The sequence below is a fragment of the Ahaetulla prasina genome, chromosome 18 (assembly GCF_028640845.1).
Source record: "Ahaetulla prasina isolate Xishuangbanna chromosome 18, ASM2864084v1, whole genome shotgun sequence".
Classification (NCBI taxonomy): Eukaryota; Metazoa; Chordata; class Lepidosauria; order Squamata; family Colubridae; genus Ahaetulla; species Ahaetulla prasina.
In genome coordinates, this window is record NC_080556.1 from 6,433,919 (window position 1) to 6,455,759 (window position 21,841).

At 45.8% G+C, this 21,841-nt stretch overlaps 1 protein-coding gene across 2 annotated transcripts in view; it reads right to left on the reverse strand.

Moving 5' to 3' along the window:
* Positions 1 to 1,911: 1,911 nt before the first annotated feature.
* ENO1 (enolase 1) overlaps positions 1,912 to 21,841 on the reverse strand; it is a 33,945-nt gene continuing 14,015 nt past the window's right edge. For both annotated transcript variants that reach the window (XM_058161190.1, XM_058161191.1), the window contains exons 6-12: positions 16,535 to 16,668; positions 14,232 to 14,454; positions 13,416 to 13,613; positions 11,546 to 11,747; positions 11,223 to 11,331; positions 10,148 to 10,206; positions 1,912 to 2,476 (exon numbers count right to left, since the gene is read on the reverse strand). In XM_058161190.1, coding sequence (XP_058017173.1) covers positions 2,407 to 2,476; positions 10,148 to 10,206; positions 11,223 to 11,331; positions 11,546 to 11,747; positions 13,416 to 13,613; positions 14,232 to 14,454; positions 16,535 to 16,668 — 995 coding nt within the window. In that variant the 3' untranslated portion in view covers positions 1,912 to 2,406. The remainder of the gene's footprint in view (positions 2,477 to 10,147; positions 10,207 to 11,222; positions 11,332 to 11,545; positions 11,748 to 13,415; positions 13,614 to 14,231; positions 14,455 to 16,534; positions 16,669 to 21,841) is intronic.

Sequence of the window (21,841 nt, forward strand, 5' to 3'; positions counted from 1 at the left end):
GTAGTCATTTTTCTTCCAGCAGATGGGAATTGTAGTCTCTCTTGATAACAGAAATGGGGGAGTACCCCAGCCGCAGCACGGATGATGATGGGTTTTGTAGTCATTTTTCTTCCAGCAGATGGGAATTGTAGTCTTTCTTGATAACAGAAAAGGGGATCACCCCAGCCGTAGCAGGGATGATGATGGGTTTTGTAGTCATTTTTGTTCCAGCAGATAGGAATTGTAGTCTCTCGATAACAGAAATGGGGGAGCACCCCAGCCGCACCAGGGATTATGGGTTTTGTAGTCATTTTTCTTCCAGCAGATGGGAATTGTAGTCTCTCTTGATAACAGAAATGGGGGAGTACCCCAGCCGCAGCACGGATGATGATGGGTTTTGTAGTCATTTTTGTTCCAGCAGATGGGAATTGTAGTCTCTCTTGATAACAGCAATGGGGGAACACCCCAGCCGTACCAGGGATGATGATGGTTTTTGTAGTCATTTTTGTTCCGGCGGATGGGAATTGTAGTCTCTCTTGATAACAGCAATGGGGGAGCACCCCAGCCGCACCAGGGATGATGATGGGTTTTGTAGTCATTTTTGTTCCTGCGGATGGGGATTGTAGTCCCACGTGGGCTAGGAAGTGGGGAAAGTGTAACAGTAAGTTAATAAAATTATAGAATAACAGAGCTGGAATTATAGAACAACAAGAGTTGGAAGGGACCTTGGTGGTCATCTAGTCCAACCCCTTACTCAGGCAAGGAGTCCTGTACTAGGGATTCGAAAAAAAACCCACACCTTTTCTGGTTGACAAGCTGAGTTTCTTAGCCACTGAGCAGCTGAAGGGGTTGCTAGGATCCATAACCGGGGATGATGGATCAAGGAAGAGCCCTACACCTTAAAGGCGTGGGATTATAGGAGTTGTAGTCCCAACACCCCTGGGATGTGAATGTTGAAGGGAGCTACCCAAGGAAATTGCTGGCTATGAATGATGGTACGTGTAGTTAAGAGCACTGGGTGAAGACTCTGGAAGTTTTAGTCCAAGTCAAGAGAAAACTGGCTAAAGGACCATGCTTGTTGTGCATGGGTTTGGAGTCTGTTGGGCAGAGGATGGGTATTGTAGTCACCATATAGAAGCAGGGGGGGTCTAGTTATTTTACATGGCTTTGGAGTCCATGTCGGGAAGAGGATGGGTATTGTAGTTGCCATACAGAAGCTGGGGGGGCCCTGGTTATTTTGCATGGGTTTGGAGTCCGTGTTGAGCACATGGGAATTGTAGTCACCATAGAAGCCAGGCCCAGCTCTTGGGAGGCAGCATAGAAACACCTGATGGAATCACCACCCTCTTCCCCAACTGTTTTCACCAAGGATGATGGGGTTTGTTGTACCCCATCAAAAAAAAGACGGCAAAAAGAACCACAATGGACGATTATCACCCCATTGGCTCAAAAATCATCCCGTACGGCGGATAATGGATCTTGTAGTCCAGCACAAGATTGAAAGTGCCCACTCGCTCAACGTCTGCATTTACTCCAGAGTAAACCTGCAGCACACAAGGGCTTCCTTTCTTGGCAGCTTTCTTACACTTGCCATTTTCACCAACCGTGGCTTAACGCAGCCACCCGCCAAGGCAGCTCTGCAGACAAACCACCATTCCCGAACAAGGATCAAAAAGAAGTTGGCTTGATTGACGCTTCCCTTCCCATCAAAACCGGGCAAAGCCACTGTCCCTTTTTGCATTTATTTATTTGTTTCTGGCTTCGACCCTGCTACCTACCAGCCTTGCAACTGGCCCTCCCATGCAACCTGTTTGATTTTTTCCCACACACACCCCCACCCTCAATTTCACTTCCAAAAACCAAGATGCCGGGTTTCCACCTTCTTTCCTCATTTCACCCCGCTTCCCAAAAGAAGAACACCGACAAAACACCAGCGTTTCTGTGTTTTTATTTGCCTCACAAGAGAATTTCTGGGGTGGGGTGTTTTTTATTTTTGAGGGGGGGTTGGGTTTGAACAGGTAGCTCAGATGGCTTTGCAAATCTTTTTCGTACACGAAAGAGGAAAGGGGGATAGGAGTTGAGAGCAGCAAAGTTGAGAAAAAGAAAGGCAGCAAAAAAAAATGGTTTACGGTATAATTCAGAAGGGGAAGGGGGTCTCCATTCCCAGGTCCCCAGAGATGAGAAGCCGAGCGAACCTTCCTGCCTTGAGCCCCTCCTCACAAGCACCCCCCCTATGTTTCTTGAAAAGCAACAGCTGGACAGAAGGGAGGCATGGGGGGGGGAGAGAGAGAGAGGAGATGATTGCAAACATCGAAACCGTTTCCGTCAGCTGCCCTTCCCCTTTGCTACGACGCAGGCACTAAGGGAGACGAGGGGACTAAATATATTCCTCTAATGAGCGTCTTTGTCCTCGGACAGCCTCGTCGTTTAGTTGACTCGGGGGTTCCTGAAATTCCGGCCGGCAAAACGGGCCTTGCTCCCCAGCTCCTCTTCAATTCTAGAGGGGGGGGAAAAAATGAAAAAAAAACACCCGTTTTTCGAAAGCCCCACAGCAAGATATAACAGGCAGTCCTCGGACTTACGACCACAACGGAGCCCAAAATCTCTGTGGCTAAGGCTGGACTATTGGCTAAGTGTATTCTGCCCCGTTTTTTTAATTTGTATTTTAAATTGTACATTGTATTGTCTGTTTTTAGTTTGCCTGTACACCGCCCTGAGTCCTTCGGGAGAAGGGCGGTATAAACATCAAAATAATAAATAATAAAATAAATAAATGAATAAATTTTTTCCAGCGCCGTTGTAACGTCGAACTGTCACTAAACAAAAGGTTGTAAGTCGAGGACTACCTATAGATAGCCCACCAGTGAAATATAGGGAGGGGAAAAGATCATTGCAATTTTTCTCCACCTTGGCCAGTTTAAACAGGGTGGACTTCAACTCCCAGAGTTCCCCGGCATTACATCACTTCCTGCAAAATTGAGCATTACATCACTTCCTGCAAAATTGTTAGGACTACTTATTCTCCTTAACCTGAGCTCACCTGCCTACAATAAGGGGAAAAATTGAAATGCAAAAATTTATTTCTTTTATTTATGTTTCGTGTTTCTAAACCACCCATCTCCCTCAAAAGACGGGGGTGCAATGTAATACAAACTGATAAGTAAAAAATAAAAATTAGCATTAAAATTAAATTAGGTTTAACGCTTTTAAAATTATAGAACGATGACAATAAAGGCAGAAAATAAAAAATATTACTCGATGGAAAGAAAAGCAGTTGTTTTCTTTTTCAAATTTTCCGTCTTATTCTGAATTCTTTATTCTTCTGTACTTTGTTGAATATTCAAATTAAAAAAAATTCATCAACTAGTGCTCTTGATGCATAGAACAGAACTTGGCCATCTTAACAAGAATCCAGATGTTAAGTTTGGGCAATAACGAGGCAGGAGACCAGGGTAGTGACAACAGCTCTTTAATATACAGTGAACCCAGCAACTAGTACTGGGGAAACCCTCTCTTTATATACAGTTCAGCCGGTGGCTTCAACCAATCAGCAACGTGCTAATTCCCGCCAAAACTTTTAAAGATACATTACACTCCTTCCCTCCCAGAAGGTACTTTACCATTATTTACATAGATTTAGCATATTATTTCTCTACGTAGTCACGCAGGTAAGCTGGGCGTTTCCTAACCCTTCCGGACCTGCGCAGTTCACTTTCTGGGGTTGAGTCGAGCTGACCGGAGGGACTGCCCGTTCCTCTCAGCTCCTCCTCCAGGCCATCTGGCTTTGGATTACTTGCCGAGTCGTGCCTACTGTCCTCGGGAAGGACCGGAGGGTGTCGCTGGACCTCGTCTGAACCAGATAAGTCCCCCGTTTTTTCTCGGTTGGAGTCAGCTATGGGTTCAATCAATGAGTAGTCAGGGCCCGTTCCGTCTATCTCTGGTCTAGTGTTAATCCTATTCCTCAGCTGATCTATGTGACGTCTCCACACTCGGCCGTCCTCTATCTCTACAAGATAAGACTTGGGGCCCGTGGTGTCAATGATTGTTCCCTTTAACCAGTTTGGGCCGTCACCGTAATTGTGCGCCCATACAGAGCTTCCTATGGTCAGTTCCCTTGTTTTGCCTGATATTGTTTTGTACCCGTCTGGCGTGTAATTCGGGTTTAACCGGTCCAATGGGCATCTTAGTTTTCGCCCCATCAGTAGCTCCGCTGGGCTGCGGCCAGTAGCTACACAAGGGGTTCTGTGTTGTACCGTTAGGAATGCGTCAATTTGTGATAGCCAATCGCCCGGGCCGCTTCTTGACAATGCCTCTTTCGCGCTCCGGACGAAACGTTCAGCAAGGCCGTTTGTCGCAGGGTGGAAAGGCGCTGAGAGGGCATGTCGGATGCCCTCTTCTGCCAAGTACCCCTCAAAAAGTGTCGCGGTGAACTGTGGCCCATTGTCTGACACGAGAGTGTCCGGCAGCCCGTCAAGCGTGCGAAAGGTGCCTTAGTGCTGAAATGACAGCTTCAGCGGTTGTGGATTTCATTAGGATGATCTCCAACCATTTGGAGAATGCATCCACCACTATTAGAAACGTTTGGCCATGGAAGGGCCAGCAAGTCTATGTGTATACGGGACCAAGGGCCTTGGGGTTTCTCCCACTCCCGGACTGGGGCCGTTGGTGGTAGTGGTCTGGACTCCTGGAACACTTGGCATCTGCCAACCTTGTCGCTAGTCTCTTTGTCCATTAGGGGCCACCACACATAGCTCCTAGCTAAACCCTTCATTCTCACGATCCCAGGATGACCTTCGTGCAGAAGTTCCAGAACTTTTTTCCGCAATTTCTCTGGAACTACCACCCTATCCCCCCAGAGCAGGCACCCCCCTTGCACCGATAATTCCCCGCTTTTCTTGACAAATTCTTTGGAACGCTCACCCGGCGCAGCGGGCCACCCTCTTTGGACCCAACCAATTACAGTTCTCAAAGTAATGTCCCGGTATGACGCCCGAGCCACCTCCTTAGACGTGACTGGGCCAGAGTCCAGAGAGTCAATTAACAGTATGGGCGTCCCCGGAGTGGGGTCCTCGATCGCCCCTGGCAGTGGGCATCTGCTTAACGCGTCCGCATGCCCCAACTCCTTTCCTGGCCGATGCCGCAGTTTATAGGAGTAGGCGGCTAAAAAGATAGTCCATCGGGTCAATCGGGGCGAGAGTGCCACGGGCGTTGGGCGGTCGCCAGCCAGTAACCCTAACAGTGGTCTGTGGTCTGTAACAATTTCAAAGTCTCTACCAAAAACGTATTCGTGAAACTTTTTTACTCCTGAAACTATAGCTAGGGCTTCCCTATCCAACTGACTATAGTTCCTCTCTGCCGAGGACATTGTTCTGGAGTAGAAGGCTATTGGGGCTTCTGTGCCATTTGGAAGCCTGTGGCTGAGCACAGCACCCACCCCGTAGGGGGAAGCATCGCAAACTAATACCAATGGCATTGTGCTATTATACTGGATCAGTAAACTATCGCTCGAGAGTAGGTTTTTTACTGCCTCGAATGCCCTAGCTTCCGTCTTTCCCCAAGACCAAACAGCATTCTTTCCCAGTAACTTATGTAGCGGCTCGGCAACGGTTGCCTTATTTTTCAAAAAGACCGAGTAAAAGTTCACTAGACCCAGGAATGCCTGTAGCTGTTTTGTTTCTGGGCGCTGGAGCCTTTCTTATTGCCTTGACTTTGCTCTCAGTGGGGTGAATTCCTTCCTTGTCTATTCTGTAGCCCAAGAACTCTACGGATTCTACCCCTATTTGGCATTTGTTCACTTTAACTTTTAGACCGGCTGACCGGAAAATGCCCAAAACTTTTCTCAAACGCTCCCCCAATTCGTCTAAATTTTCGGCTGATACCAATACATCATCAAAATAGGGGACCACCCCCGGGAGCCCTTGCAGAAGTCGCTCCATTAAATTTTGAAATAGACCAGGTGCCACACTCACCCCAAACTGTAACCGGGTACACTTGAAAGCACCTCTGTGAGTTACAATTGTCTGGGCTTCGGCTGTGTTGGCGTCTACGGGCAGTTGTTGATAGGCTTGGGCCAAATCTAATTTGGCAAAAACGTGCCCTTGCCCCAGCGAGTGCAGCAAGTGTTGCACCACTGGGACCGGGTAAGCGCTTTTTGCAAGGCTTTGTTTAAGTTGCCTTGTAGTCAGCGCAGATTCTAACTGACCCATCTGGTTTCACTGGGGTGACGATTGGCGTCTCCCACTTTGCATGATCGACTGGCACTAGTATCCCTGACTGACTAGTTTGTCTATCTCCTGTCAATCTTGGGTTTAAGGGCAAAAGGACCCTCCTTGCTTTTAACCGTATGGGGGCTACCTGGGGTCTAAATTGAAAGAAATAGGGGTCCCTTGTACTTGCCCAGGCAGTCCTTGAAAACATCTTGAATTCGTCCATGAGTGTGTCCTTTAGGTTAAAGTCATTTCTGTAGATGCCAGTCACTCCCATGCCCAATGCTCGAACCAGTCTAGTCCCAACAAGCTTGGCAGGGTCCCTCGACTATCGTGATGGGCAGGGTTTTCTTGTGTGGTCCGTACTGACGCGGACGGATGTTGTCCTCTAACAGGGATGCGATTCCCTTGGTAGTCTTGAACTTTTAGCCGCTGTGTTCGCAGTTTGCGCTTGGCGATGTTCGGCAAAGCTTTCGCAAAAATGTCCCAGGACATGATTGTGATCGCTGACCCCGTGTCCACCTCCAGTCGGCACGGCACTTCTTCGATTTTGGTTTTGTGAAGATTTTCTTCTCTGGGGGCCGCACGACCCACTATCACGGTCGCTCGATTTGACTTCGCCCTTTCTGTTTTCACCACTCACGGGTCCCCTTGCCGATCCCGCGCTCTGATTGGTTGGTTTGAATTTTCGGCGGGAAGGTTGGGGTGCTCGACAGACTTGAGCCAGGTGCCCCTTCTTCTCGCACCGCCGACATGTAGCGTCCTTGAACTTGCATCGTTGACGCTGGTGTTGCCCTCCGCAACTTCCGCATTCATCCCGGTCTTCTTTGCCCCTTCTTCCGGTGTGGCAAATTCCTTCCTCATCCTCGCCGTCTGATTCGGTCTGGACTTCTTCGTTGTGGACCGGAGTTGATTTCGCGCTCGCCATTGGTGTGAGCGGCTTTTGTAGGGTTTCCGCCGCTTGGGTGGACATCTCATGAGCTCTGGCTTCGTCCAGAGCGTTTGCCAGCGTTAGGTTGCTTTTGGATAGCAGCCGCCTCCGCAAACGAATGTCTCTGACCCCACGGATGAGTTGCTCCAACAGTTCCTCATCCAAATCTCGGTACCCACAATATTTGGAGGCTTTCCTCAGGGCGGCCATGTAATCGCTGATGGACTCGCCCTCTTGCTGTCTGCGCTCTCCAAATTCAAAACGCTGCACATATTTGGACGGTGTTGGCGCGAAATGGTTCTTCAATAGGTTCTGCAGAGTTTGCCACGATACCGATTGTACCGGCGTTGGCTCTGCCAGGGCTTCTGCGATGTCGATGACCTCGGGACCGCAGTGGCTCAGGAAATACGCCCTTTTTCTGTTGTCTGGAACTCCTTGCAGTTCGTTCGCCTCGAGGAAACTCTCGAAACGGGTCATGTATGTCCCCCATTTCTCCTTGGATGGGTCAAACGGCGCGGGCGGTGTGTAGCTGGCCATCGCTGCGTTCCGCCCTGAATTTGCTGGGTTCGGTCCTCGAGTGCGTTCAGCTCTTTCCTGGTGCTTTTAGCCTCGATCCCACCTTCGCCGCCAGTGTTAAGTTTGGGCAATAACGAGGCAGGAGACCAGGGTAGTGACAACAGCTCTTTAATATACAGTGAACCCAGCAACTAGTACTGGGAAACCTCTCTTTATATACAGTTCAGCGGTGGCTTCAACCAATCAGCAACGTGCTAATTCCCCGCCAAAACTTTTCTCAAACGCTCCCCAATTCTTCTAAATTTTCGGCTGATATCCAATACATCATCAAAATAGGGACCACCCGGAGCCCTTGCAGAAGTCGCTCCATTAAATTTTGAAATAGACCAGGTGCCACACTCACCCCAAACTGTAACCGGGTACACTTGAAAGCACCTCTGTGAGTTACAATTGTCTGGGCTTCGCTGTGTTGGCGTCTACGGGCAGTTGTTGATAGGCTTGGGCCAAATCTAATTTGGCAAAAATGCCCTTGCCCCAGCGAGTGCAGCAAGTGTTGCACCACTGGGACCGGTAAGCGCTTTTTGCAAGGCTTTGTTTAAGTTGCCTTGTAGTCAGCGCAGATTCTAACTGACCCATCTGGTTTCACTGGGGTGACGATTGGCGTCTCCCACTTTGCATGATCGACTGGCACTAGTATCCCTGACTGACTAGTTTGTCTATCTCCTGTCAATCTTGGGTTTAAGGGCAAAAGGACCCTCCTTGCTTTTAACCGTATGGGGGCTACCTGGGGTCTAAATTGAAAGAAATAGGGGTCCCTTGTACTTGCCCAGGCAGTCCTTGAAAACATCTTGAATTCGTCCATGAGTGTGTCCTTTAGGTTAAAGTCATTTCTGTAGATGCCAGTCACTCCCATGCCCAATGCTCGAACCAGTCTAGTCCCAACAAGCTTGGCAGGGTCCCTCGACTATCGTGATGGGCAGGGTTTTCTTGTGTGGTCCGTACTGACGCGGACGGATGTTGTCCTCTAACAGGGATGCGATTCCCTTGGTAGTCTTGAACTTTTAGCCGCTGTGTTCGCAGTTTGCGCTTGGCGATGTTCGGCAAAGCTTTCGCAAAAGTGTCCCAGGACATGATTGTGATCGCTGACCCTGTGTCCACCTCCAGTCGGCACGGCACTCCTTCCATTTTTGGTTTTGTGAAGATTTTCTTCTCTGGGGGCCGCACGACCCACTATCACGGTCGTTCGGTTTGACTTCGCGCCCTTTTTGTCTTGACCAATCACGGGTCGCCTTGCCGATCCCGCGCTCTGATTGGTTGGTTTGAATTTTCGGCGGGAAGGTTGAGGTGCTCGACAAACTTGAGCCAGGTGCCCCCTCTTCTCGCACCGCCGACATGTAGCGTCCTTGAACTTGCATCGTTGACGCTGGTGTTGCCCTCCGCAACTTCCGCATTCATCCCGGTCTTCTTTGCCCCTTCTTCCGGTGTGGCAAATTCCTTCCTCATCCTCGCCGTCTGATTCGGTCTGGACTTCTTCGTTGTGGACCGGAGTTGATTTCGCGCTCGCCATTGGTGTGAGCGGCTTTTGTAGGGTTTCCGCCGCTTGGGTGGACATCTCATGGGCTCTGGCTTCGTCCAGGGCGTTTGCCAGCGTTAGGTTGCTTTTGGATAGCAGCCGCCCGCAAACGAATGTCTCTGACCCCACGGATGAGTTGCTCCAACAGTTCCTCATCCAAATCTCGGTACCCACAATATTTGGAGGCTTTCCTCAGGGCGGCCATGTAATCGCTGATGGACTCGCCCTCTTGCTGTCTGCGCTCTCCAAATTCAAAACGCTGCACATATTTGGACGGTGTTGGCGCGAAATGGTTCTTCAATAGGTTCTGCAGAGTTTGCCACGATACCGATTGTACCGGCGTTGGCTCTGCCAGGGCTTCTGCGATGTCGATGACCTCGGGACCGCAGTGGCTCAGGAAATACGCCCTTTTTCTGTTGTCTGGAACTCCTTGCAGTTCGTTCGCCTCGAGGAAACTCTCGAAACGGATCATGTATGTCCCCCATTTCTCCTTGGATGGGTCAAACGGCGCGGGCGGTGTGTAGCTGGCCATCGCTGCGTTCCGCCCTGAATTTGCTGGGTTCGGTCCTCGTAGTGCGTTCAGCTCTTTCCTGGTGCTTTTAGCCTCGATATCCCACCTTCGTCGCCAGTGTTAAGTTTGGGCAATAACGAGGCAGGAGACCAGGTTAGTGACAACAGCTCTTTAATATACAGTGAACCCAGCAACTAGTACTGGGGAAACCCTCTCTTTATATACAGTTCAGCCGGTGGCTTCAACCAATCAGCAACGTGCTAATTCCCGCCAAAACTTTTAAAGATACATTACACCAGAATTTAGAGAACAATTCAATTTAGAGAACTCAATAAAACAATCGGATTTTAATTACGGCCACAGTTCATAGATGTAAAAGAAGATGCTACCCTTTGACCCCAAAGGAATCTGGCCATAAAAACTGCCCTTACCTTAGAAGTTGATTGTATTTAGCTAGACGTTCAGATCGGCAAGGAGCACCAGTCTTAATCTGAGAAAAGAAAATATGAGCCGTTAAGGAACCAAACACTCACCAGGATCTAACCAGCTTCTCCAACAAGCCACAGAATTATCGTTCTCGTAACAATAAACCAACATTTCTCGACGGCAGCCATTTTGAAGATGTGTGGACTTCAACTCCCAGGATCCTTCCCCCCCCCCCACAGCTATGCTGGCTGGTGGGATTCTGGGAGTTGAAGTCCACACATCTTCAAAATGGCTGCTGTTCAATGCTGCAGGTCACTCGTCACACAAAGCCCCAAACAAGCATCCCACATCATGGCTTGTTTCACAACCCATGAATGGTCATATGTGTTGTGACCCAGGCCCAAGTAGGTAGTAGGAAACAAACAGACAAACTTTATTTGAACAGCTGAGAATTAGTTCATTCTCAGCATAGTTCAACTAAATTAAAGCAAATTCCTCCCAGCACAAATTCCTCAGTCCTATCGCAAACTTTGGTCCAATTAGGCAAACTGCCAAAGGCCTTTCTTGGCAAAAGTTCAGAAGACACCGATACAGAACAAATGCAAGAAGACAAAGCTATCAAGGTTGTTTTCCGGCAAAGAGCCCAAACGTCATTGCTGGTCTTTTAAGCCTTATGGGAGGGGCCAATCATCTCTTGGCCCTACTCCTGAGTCGTCCTCTTTGCTTGGAGCTGCTCTTGCCTTCTGGCAGCTCTTCTCATGCGTGCATTAGGAACAGGCTCCTCACTACTGTCAATCTCTGGAGGCTCTGGAGTCCGCACCTCACTCCCCGATGGCCCTGGCCCCACCTCTGCCTCTGACGCAGAGCCCTCATCCGGGCTTTCCCCAGCCTCCATGACTGGCCCATGTTCTTCCTCAGCCGCAACCCTCCGTTGCCAGCTCCCCAGGCTGCTGGAGGACCACAACACTATGAAACAATACTGCCCGATCTTCCTTCCAGCTCTTCCTCTCCCCGTGCACCCTTTAGGCCTATGCATGACCCCAATCTCCCCCCCACATCCTTCCAGCAACTTTCCCTCACCTGTCCGGTACAGAGACCAACCACCAAGTCGGCAATGAAGGTATCTTCCGTCTCTCCGGAGCGATGGCTCACCATCACCCCCCATCCGTTGGACTGGGCCAGCTTGCAGCTTTTTAAAAAAAAAGGGGGAAAGGGAAAGGAGACCACAGAGTGATTTTGCCTTGAGTGGCCACTAAACAAATGATTGTTGCAAGTCGAGGATCACCTCCATTCTCATTTATGAACCCCTTTCCTCCCTGCCCCCCTAGATCTCTGGAGTTTTATAAGGTCCTGCCTGCCTCCCCACCTACCGGGCTCCGCTACCCTCCGGACGGAAGACTTACGCCTGCAGTGACTCAGTGACGGAGCCGATCTGGTTCACTTTGAGAAGAAGACAATTGCACGACTTCTCCTGCACCGCTTTGCTGATGCGTTTGGGGTTGGTCACCGTCAGATCGTCACCCACCACCTGGATCCCAGCCTCGGCCGTGAACTTCTTCCAAGCTGGCCAATCGTCCTGGTCGAAGGGATCTTCGATGGAAACCACTGAGGAGGACAGAAAGAGAAAGAGACGGATCTGTGATGGAGCTGACCGGGCACCGGTTATCTCTGGGAACGCAGCTTTGGAGAAGAGCGTAACCTGACCGTCCTTTCACTGCGCTTCATTTTCTTCCCATTTTACAGAAAACAGCACAGCTACTGAGGCGAGCGGTACAACCGCCAGGCTCACTGCTACACAGGGACTTTAGATCACCCCTGTTGTGGCCTGTCGGCCGCTGGCCCCTCCACAACTAGAGGAGGAGGTGGTAGCGTGGGAGTCAGGGCAACCTGGGAGCTCCGAGGGGGAAGAGGGAATGGAGCTGGCAGAAAGAGACAGAGGAGGAACAGCTGGGCCCAGTTCCTGACGTGCAGCTGCACAAAAGGCAGAGGAGAGGAGAACAGTGGAAATCAATGGGCCGGTCCTTGGGACGGAAGAGCCACTGCTGCTAGCGAAGCCCCACCCTAGCTCTGGGGACAAAAGTCAGGGGGGCGGAGATGAATAGATGTGGCAGACAACAGCCGGGCTGCAGGCGCTCCTAATAAAGGAAGAGTTCACGTCAAGGGGTTTGTCGTGTTTGGGGAGCTGGGTCAGGAACAACCCAACTGAATTTTCTCACCAATGCCGTTTGCAAAAGCAAGGCAATAATCAAATTATTTGTATTCAATTTGTGAGGCCACCCCGCTCATCTAAGCAATTCTGGGTACAACTCCCTGCTTTCTGGGTAGACCTAGCTTCATGCTTTAGTATCCTATTATGACTCATGCCATTTCCTAATTTAGTATCCTATGACTGTCACTGAATCCTACAATTTATGATTATTGCATTTATGATTAGGATCAAGATTTATCTATCACCTGTTGGTTGTATGTATACTGAGAGCTTATGCACCAGAGACAAATTCTTTTTGTGTGTCATACTTGGCCAATAAAATAATTCTATTCCATTCTTTAAATATTACCTTTTTTCCCCCCAATTTGCCCAGCTAGTTAACTTGCTTAGTCCTTGGTCTTTTAAAATTTTAGTTATTTTATTATTTCCATTTTGAAGCCTGAGCAACCACACAGAAATTCTACGCTGCTTACAACCAAAACTTACTTTATAGTAAGAGAGTATCTTCCCCCCCACAGCATTTAATATTTTGCTTTAGAAAAGCAAGATTTTCGTTATAGCGACTATACACACCTTATTATAAAGGACAGACCTTCAGTTCAAAAAGTTTGCTTTCGCACACCAAAAGAAAGGAGGTTGGGGAGGAACATGGGCCAGTCCTAGAGTCTGGGGAAGGCTCTGCGTCGGAGGCAGAGAGGGGGCCAGGGCCATCTGACGGTTATCAGCTGCCTTCAGAGTCAGACATTAGTGAGGCAGACGAACAGCTGGAACCTGTTCCCTGTATTGCCAGACGAAGGAAACAGCTAAAGAACAAGGGTCGACTTGGGAGTAAGGCCACAGGTTGATGATGAATGGCCCCTTTCAGAGGGGATAAAAGAGGAGCGACAGGGGAGTGGAGTTTGCAGGAAACAATTAGTTCATTCCTGCATTCTTGCCAATGAAAGGTATCAGGACGAGGACTTGGCTTCGTGCTGCTGGGGAAGCCTAGGTCAGAACAATTCCTTTGCGGTGCCCTTAACAGGGAAAGGAACTGAATTCGAAACGCGCTAACCCAGCATACACACCTGGGTAGTTTTTGACAAAGCTCTTGTACAGGTCAGCCAGCTGATCGGGAGAGATGTATCGGCTAGGATCATCCGGGGATTTGAAATCCAGGTCATACTTCCCATCGCGGTAAAATTCAGAAGCCGCCACGTCCATGCCGATGACGATCTTATCCGTGTAGCCGGCCTTGCTGATGGCGTTCTTCAGCAGCTCCAGAGCTAAAAAAATAAACACACGCAAGCAGAGCTGCTGAGCCAAGGGGCCGATTAACAAGCAATTAACAAGCAAACAAGCCATCATGGTTTATCTGCTTTCCTAAGGGCGCACACTAACGTAAACTGGCATGGGAAATCCTGGGAGTTGAAATCCACTAATGCTGGCTGGGGAATTATGGGAGTGAAGTCCAATAATGCTGGCTAGATAATTCTGGGAGTTGAAGTCCACTCATGCTGGTTGAGGAATCCTGGGAGTTGAAGTCCACTACTGCTGTCTGAGGAATTATGGAAGTGAAGTCCACTCATGCTGGCTGGGGAATTCTGGGAACTGAAGTTGACTCATGCTGGCTGGGGAATTTTGGGAATGAAGTCAACCAATGCTGGCTGGGGAATTCTGGGAATGAAGTCAACCAATGCTGGCTGGGGAATTCTGGGAATGAAGTCAACCCAATGCTGGCTGGGGGCTTATTAAAGTCAAGTCCAATAATGCTATCTAGGGGATTCTGGGAGTTGGAAGTTCATTCATGTTGGCTGCGGAATTCTGGGAGTTGAAGTCCCCTTACTAACTTTTGAGAAACACCACCTTAAAACCTCACCAATCCATGCCAAGCCGGATTTTACCTTCCTTGTTCTCCAGGATGTTGGGGGCAAAGCCTCCTTCGTCACCCACGTTGGTGGCGTCCTTGCCATACTTCTCTTTGATCACGTTCTTCAAGTTGTGGTACACTTCCGCCCCGATCCTCATGGCTTCCTTAAAGCTTTCGGCCCCGACAGGAAGGATCATGAATTCCTGCATGGCCAGCTTGTTCCCAGCGTGAGAGCCTCCGTTGATCACGTTGAACGCCTTCGGAGACATCAAGGACCCCACAACGGCGGCTTAATCCACAAACCAAAGAACTCGCGTAAAACCAATTCAAGCTTCTAGTCCTTAATACTCCCAAGAGTCTCGTTGACCTAAAACACGCAAGCACGTACTCCCCCATTTCGGCACTTGGTGCCGAAAAAACTCACCAACACTGACATAAACTGTCTCCAAGGATGACCCAGGAACACCATTCCCATAGGTTTACAAGTAATCCTCAATTTACAACCAGTTCCTCTGGGAATAAGAATTTAAAGAAAATAAAGAGGTGGAAGGTTGAACTACCGTATTTTTCGGTGTATAAGACGCACCTTTTTACCCCCAAAAAGAGGGTGAAAATCTAGGTGTGTCCTATACACCAAATGTAGCCCCGTCCACCAGCCGCCCCTCACCCTTCGGAGGTTGTCGGGCTCTGTGCGTTGCACAGCCGCGCATCCTCATGAAAACGGTCTTGCATCTGCCATGGCGCTTCAAAGGGCCGCACTACGGCTGATCAGTGCCTCTATTTTTAAAGAAGGTAGACCGGTGCACTCCCCCCCCAAAAAAGGCAATTAGTAGACCGGTGCCTCTATTTTTAAAGAAGGTAGACCGATGTCTCTATTTTTAAAGAAGGTAGACCGGTGTGCTCCCCAAAAAAAGCAATTAGTAGACCGGTGCCTCTATTTTTAAAGAAGGGAGACCGGTGCGCTCCCCAAAAAAAGGCAAGTAGACTGGTATGGCTCTGCGAGGCAGAATTCTTTTTTTCTTGTTTTCCTCTCCCAAAATTAAGGTGCGTCTTATACACCGAAAAATACAGTAATTAAAAGGTTGCACGGTAAAAAAATGGAATAAGTTGAAATACATTGTTAATAATTAAAAATACACGAGGGGAATTCTGAGAAAGATATTTAATAAACGGAGGAAAAATCGGGGTTGTCTGGACACCATCATGAAAAAATATTGAATTGAAAATGAATACAGCAATAGAGACAGATAAGGAGTAGAGAGATGGGAGAAAGGGAGAGAGAAAGAGAAGAAAGGGAAGGGAAATAAGAGAAGGAGAGATGTTTAGATAGGGAGGAAGAAAGGAGGAGGGGGAGAAAGGAAGGGGAAGTAGAGAAGGAGTAGGAGAGGAGGGAAGAAAGCTTCTTCACTTCTGAAGTGAAGAAGAGAATGGAGAATGGAAGGATTTATTATCCCATTTCCCGCCGTTCAGTCAGAACTGAAGAAGCTTCTGCAGCGAGAAGCGAAACATCTTCAAGGAAAACCTCCCCAAAAAGTCCAGCACCTTTGGGTCTGGGGTTTTTTTTTGCATCCAGGCAGGCAGCAAACTTGTGGAATTGATTTTTAAAAAATGAAAAATCGCTGCAACCCCCAATCAATCAATCCCCACATTCTACAGCAGTGGTAGTCTACCTGGTCCCTACCGCCCACTAGTGGGCGTTCCAGCTTTCATGGTGGGCGGTAGGGGTTTGGTCTGATACTGAAGCACTTTCCTTTTCTTTTAATTTAATTGACTTTTTTAAAAAAAAAATCACAGCATTATTTCAAAACATTTTCATTAGGTTTTCATAAAATTCCCCGTGACAATTTAAATTCCTGAAAATATACTATCGCCCACGCGTAAGTTTAGTTCACGTTACGTAAGTGAAACTAAATGGCGCTATAGTGCGACCGCAAACAAAAGAGCCTCGTCCCAGAATAGCTCGCGCATCTCCCCCCACACCACCCAGCTGTAACAGACAAGCAGAGCTGGTAGCCGGCGCCCCTCCCCAAACCCAATCCGCGATGCACGAGAGGCATGCGCAGACGACGATACACGGCGCATTACTGCGGAACCGGTGGGCGGTTAGAAAATTTTACTACTAACAGAGATACAAAAGTGGGCATTAGGTATAAAAAGGTTGACTACCCCTGTTCTACAGCCCAAAGGGTAGGTGGAGCGGGGAGAACATTCCCACAAGGGACCAAGAGATGAGAAAAATCCTCCGCAAAGAAATAACAGATTCCTGCAATCGCTCTCAAAGATCTAATTTGCAGCTTTTTTTCCGGCCTTCCGCACGGCACGGCAAAATAAACTTACGGGCACCGGCAAAACGACGTCTTTGTTCCCAGCCAGATCGGCAATGTGGCGATATAGGGGCACCTCCTTCTCCGCCGCCCCAGCCTTGCACACCGCAAGGGAGACACCCAGGATTGCGTTCGCACCAAATTTAGCTGCCGTAAAGAACCAAAGAGAGAGAGAGAGAGAGAGAGAGAGAGAGAGAGAGAATGAGAATTATTATTTGCTTGCAACCAGTTCTCACAACACAGGTTTAAGGTTTAAGACTTATATACCGCTTCACCGTGGCTTTGCAGCCCACTCTACAGAGTCAGTTTAATGCCCCCCCCCCAACAATTTGGGTCTTCGTTTGACCCACCTCGGAAGGATGGAAGGCTGAGTCAGCCTTGAGCAAGTCAGTCAAGATCAAACTCCTGGGAGTGGGCAGTTAGCCTGCAATACTGCATTCTAACCACTAGGAAGGAAGGAGGGAGGGATGGACGGAAGGAAGGAAGGAGTAGCCCTTAAGACTTATATATCACTTCACAGTGCTTCTACAGCCCTCTCTAAGCGGTTTACAGAGTCAGCGTCTTGCCCCCAACAATTTGGGTCTTCATTTGACCCACCTCGGAAGGATGGAAGGCTGAGTCAGCCTTGAGCAAGTCAGTCAAGATCGAACTCCTGGCAGTGGGCAGAGTTAGCCTGCAATACTGCATTCTAACAGGAAGGAAGGAAGGAAGGAAGGAAGGAAGGAAGGAAGGGGAATAACAATAGCACTGAGACTTATATACAGCTTCACAGTGCCTTACAGCCCTTTCTCTAAGTAGTTTACAGAGTCAGCCTCTTGCCCCCGACAATCTGGGTCCTCATTTTACCCACCTTGGAAGGATGGGAGGCCGAGTCAACCTTGAGCCTGGTGAGATTCGAACTGCCAAAATTGCAGGCAGCCGGCAGTCAGCAGAAGTAGCCTGCAGTACTGCACTCTAACCACTGTGGGTCGTTTCAACATTAAAACGAGCAGAATTATGCTATTTTGGGCTGGAATAATTTTTCCTTTTTCTTATCTCTAGCTCTGTCCCTTTCAAAATTAAGCCAGACGTATCTTTTAGACTCCAATTAAATCCTCAACCAACAATAATTCAGGGAGCCCTCGACTTACGACCACAACGGAGCCAGAAATTTCCGCTGCCAAGAATGACGGTTCTTAATTTGAGCTGGGCCCCAGTTTATTACCTTTTCTGCCACAGTTGTTAAGCGAAGCACTGGCCATTAAATGAATTCAATTTCTTCTACTGACTTCACTTGTCGGAAGCCGGCTGGGGAGGTTGCAAAAACCATGATCACATGACCCCAGGATGCTAAAAACATAGTTTAATATTTGCCAGTTTTGGCAAGCAACCCAATTTTGATCACGTGACCACCACGGTCGTACAACGCGAAACCGGTCGTAAGCCACTTTTTTCAATCCCGCCTGTAACTTCAGCCAGCCATTAAATGAATGGTGATAACCAAGGCCTACCTACAACTAATAGCTATTAATAAATAAGGTTTGTTTGCTTGTTTGTTTTTCAAGAGGCAACTGGACTTTCTTGCTTTTTTTCTTTGAAGACGTTTCGCTTCTCACCGAAGAAGCTTCTCCAGCTCTTGAGAAAAGCATCGCGGATGACCGAGAATCTCCATATAGACATTTACTAATAAATAACCAATTAAGTCTAATTAATAAATAACTCGTCGGTTTCCCACTAACAGCAGAGCTGGGAATCTAGGAGAGATTTGAGTGACAAATTTCAGCCTCTCTTATTGCTGAACGTTTTAATGCTCCGAATAGCAACCTATTTCTTCGCCGAGAATTGGGTCAAGGAGCAGGAAAACACAAGAGTGTTATCATTAAAAAGACAAAAAAATTAAGGGAAAACTATTCGATAAATAGATGTGAAACTGAATTTGAATATTTAGTATCTCGGATTATGAAAGATGAAAATGGGCTAACGGGACTCGTTAGTAGGGTTTATAAGATTATAAACTCTGATGAAAAATTACAAAGAGTGATGAGGACAAATTGGGAAAAAGATCTTACTATTGAAATACCAGAGTCAGATTGGAATGTGAATTGGAATAGTAGAATTATGAGAACTTTATCTATAAAGATTAAAGAGCATAATTATAAAGTTGTTTGGAAATGGTATTTGACTCCAGTAAGATTGTCACAAATGGATAAAAAAATTAGTAAAAAATGTTGGAGATGTGAGATGGAATTGGGGACTTATGAACATATGTGGTATAAATGTGACAAGGTTAAAAAGTTTTGGCAACAATTGGAGAAAATGATATTTGAAATGATGGGGAAAGTAATAATATTGAGAGTGGAAACTATATTATTGTTGGTAATTAAGGAAATAGAATTAACAAAATATGAAAAAGAATTGATTAGAATTATGATTATAATAGGTAGAATTATAATAGCCAGATATTGGAAATTAGATGTGATTTTTATTTTTTTTTTTTTTTTTTTTATTGAAAGAGTTTTAAAAAAAACAAAAACATTTTCCCCCTTTTTTCCCCCTCCCTCCCAAAAAAAAAGACAAAACAAAACACCCCTCCTCCCCACCCCGGCTTCCCGAGTCAATCACAAGGTAAAGTCCAATCCAAATAACCACATCCAAAGCTTTTCGTCTCCCAACCCCCTCCCCATTACATAAAATAACTTTCTAATTATTCAAAGGCAATCTGATATTTCTTAATCTGATATCTGTTTTGTAGATAATCAATCCATTTTTCCATTCAATTAAATATCTTTCCTGCGTATTGTCTTTTAAAACGCTGAGATTTTAGCCATCTCAGCCAAGTTAATAACTTTCAATATCCATTCTTCTATTGTAGGTATCTCTTCTTTCTTCCAGTATTGTCCAATCAACAGTCTTGCTGCTGTTATTAAGTTCAAAATCAGTTTAGTCTCAATCCCTGTACAATCCATTATAATTCCCAAAAGGAAAAATTGTGGCAGGAACTTTATCTTCTTCTTCAGTACATTTTGAATAATCCACCAAATTCTTATCCAAAAGACCTTAATTTTCTTGCAAGTCCACCAAATATGAAAATATGTAGCATCATCACAATCACACCTCCAACATTTCGCTTGGATATTAGGATACATACATGATAATTTTTTGGGATCTAAATGCCATCTATAAAACATCTTATAAAAATTTTCCCTTAAATTCTGTGCTTGTGTAAACTTAACATTTCTAACCCAAATTTTCTCCCATGTTTCCAACATTATTGGTTCCTGAATATTCTGTGCCCATTTTATCATACAATCCTTTACCAAATCCTTTTCGAATCTATTTCAAGCAACACATTATACAATCTCTTTATATGCTCCTGGGTCTGATTTCTAATTTGCTTTATTAAATTTTCCTCCCTTTGCATTATACCAATTTTTTGATCTTCTTTCCATCTAGCACTTATTTGCCCATATTGAAACCAAGTATAATTCCTCCCTTCTTCATTTAATACCTGTAATGATTTTAATTGCAATCTACCTCCTTCAGCATACAAAAGTTCTTTATATGTAATCATTTCCTGTTTCTGTTCTATATTTATATTCTCTATTGCATGTCTAGGGCTCGCCCATATAGGAATCTTATAATCTAATTTATAGGAATATTTATTCCAGACCCGCAAAAGAGCACTTCTCAACACATGATTCTTAAAAGCCCTATCCACTTTTTTCCCATAAAATAAGTACGCATGCCATCCATATAACAAGTCATAACCTTCTATATTCAAAATTCTTTCCTCTGTTAAGTTAAACCAGTCACTTATTACTGAAAGGGTTACTGCTTCATAATATAGTTTAAAGTTAGGCATTCTTAAACCACCTCTTTCCCGTGAATCCTGTATTATTTTCATTTTAACCCTCGCCTTTTTACCCTGCCATATAAATTTATTAATCCCACTCTGCCAATCTTCCAAATTTTTATCCTTTTTAATTATAGGTATCATCTGGAACAGAAACAAAATCTAGGTAACACATTCATTTTAATAGCCGCAATCCTTCCCAATAGGGATAACTGCAATTTCTTCCAGCCATTCATATCATTCTGAACTTTTGCCATAGCAAGTCATAATTATTCTTATAAAGTTTCTTGTTCGATGAGCTAATATAGACCCTAAATATTTAACCTTTTTACTACCTCAAATCCTGTCATTTCCTCTAGTTTTTGTTTCTGTTGTATAGACATATTTTTAATTATCACTTTTGTTTTATTCTGATTTATTTTAAATCCTGATACCTTTCCATATTTATCAATTACTTCCAACAAAATCTACTTGAATTTATAGGATTCATTAACGTAACCACTACATCATCTGCAAAAGCTCTAACTTTGTACTCATATTGTCTAATCTTAATTCCTCTATTTTCATTAATTCTCGTATTTTATCTAATAATGGTTCCAGAGTCAAAACAAACAATAATGGTGATAAGGGACATCCCTGTCTTGTTCCTTTCGCAATCTTAATAACTTCTGTCAAACTACCATTTACTATAATCTGTGCTGTTTGCTCTCCATAAATCGCTTTAATTATTCTAATAAAACAGTCTCCAAATTGCATTTTCTCTATTAATTTAAATAAAAAATCCCAATGCAATCGATCAAAGGCTTTCTCTGCATCCAAAAAAATAAGTCGCGCTGAAGTATTCTTCTTTTCCAAATATTCCAATATATTAATAATCTGTCTAACATTATTCCTCATCTGCCTCCCTTTTATAAAACCAGATTGATCAGTATGAATTCTTTGTTGTAAAACTAACATTAATCTATTTGCTATTATTTTTACAAAAATCTTATAATCATTATTTAAAAGTGAAATCGGCCTATAGTTACCAGGTTTAGAGTAGTCTTGCTCCTCTTCGGTATCAGTGAAATAAAAGATGTTTTCCATGACGGGGTATTCCACTCCTAATTGTATCTGATTAAATAATTCTTTAAGTGGGCCTAATATTTCATCCTGTGTTTTTTATAATAAGTTGCTGTAAGACCATCTGTACCAGGGTTTTCCCATTTTAATTGTTTAATTGCCTCCACTATTTCTCCAGTAGCTATCGGCGGTTCAGCTCCTCCTCTGTTCTAATGTTAGAATATTCACCTTATAATCTTTCAAATAATCATAAATATCCCTATCCAATATTTTGTCTTTTGCATATAGTGCAGTATAAAATTCTGAGAATGCCTTTTAATTTTATCCTGTTGATATGTCTCTTTACCTTTATATTCTATTTTTGTATGACACGTGCTTTCTGTTTCTTCCTTAAATTATATGCCAACCATCTCCCAGGTTTATTTG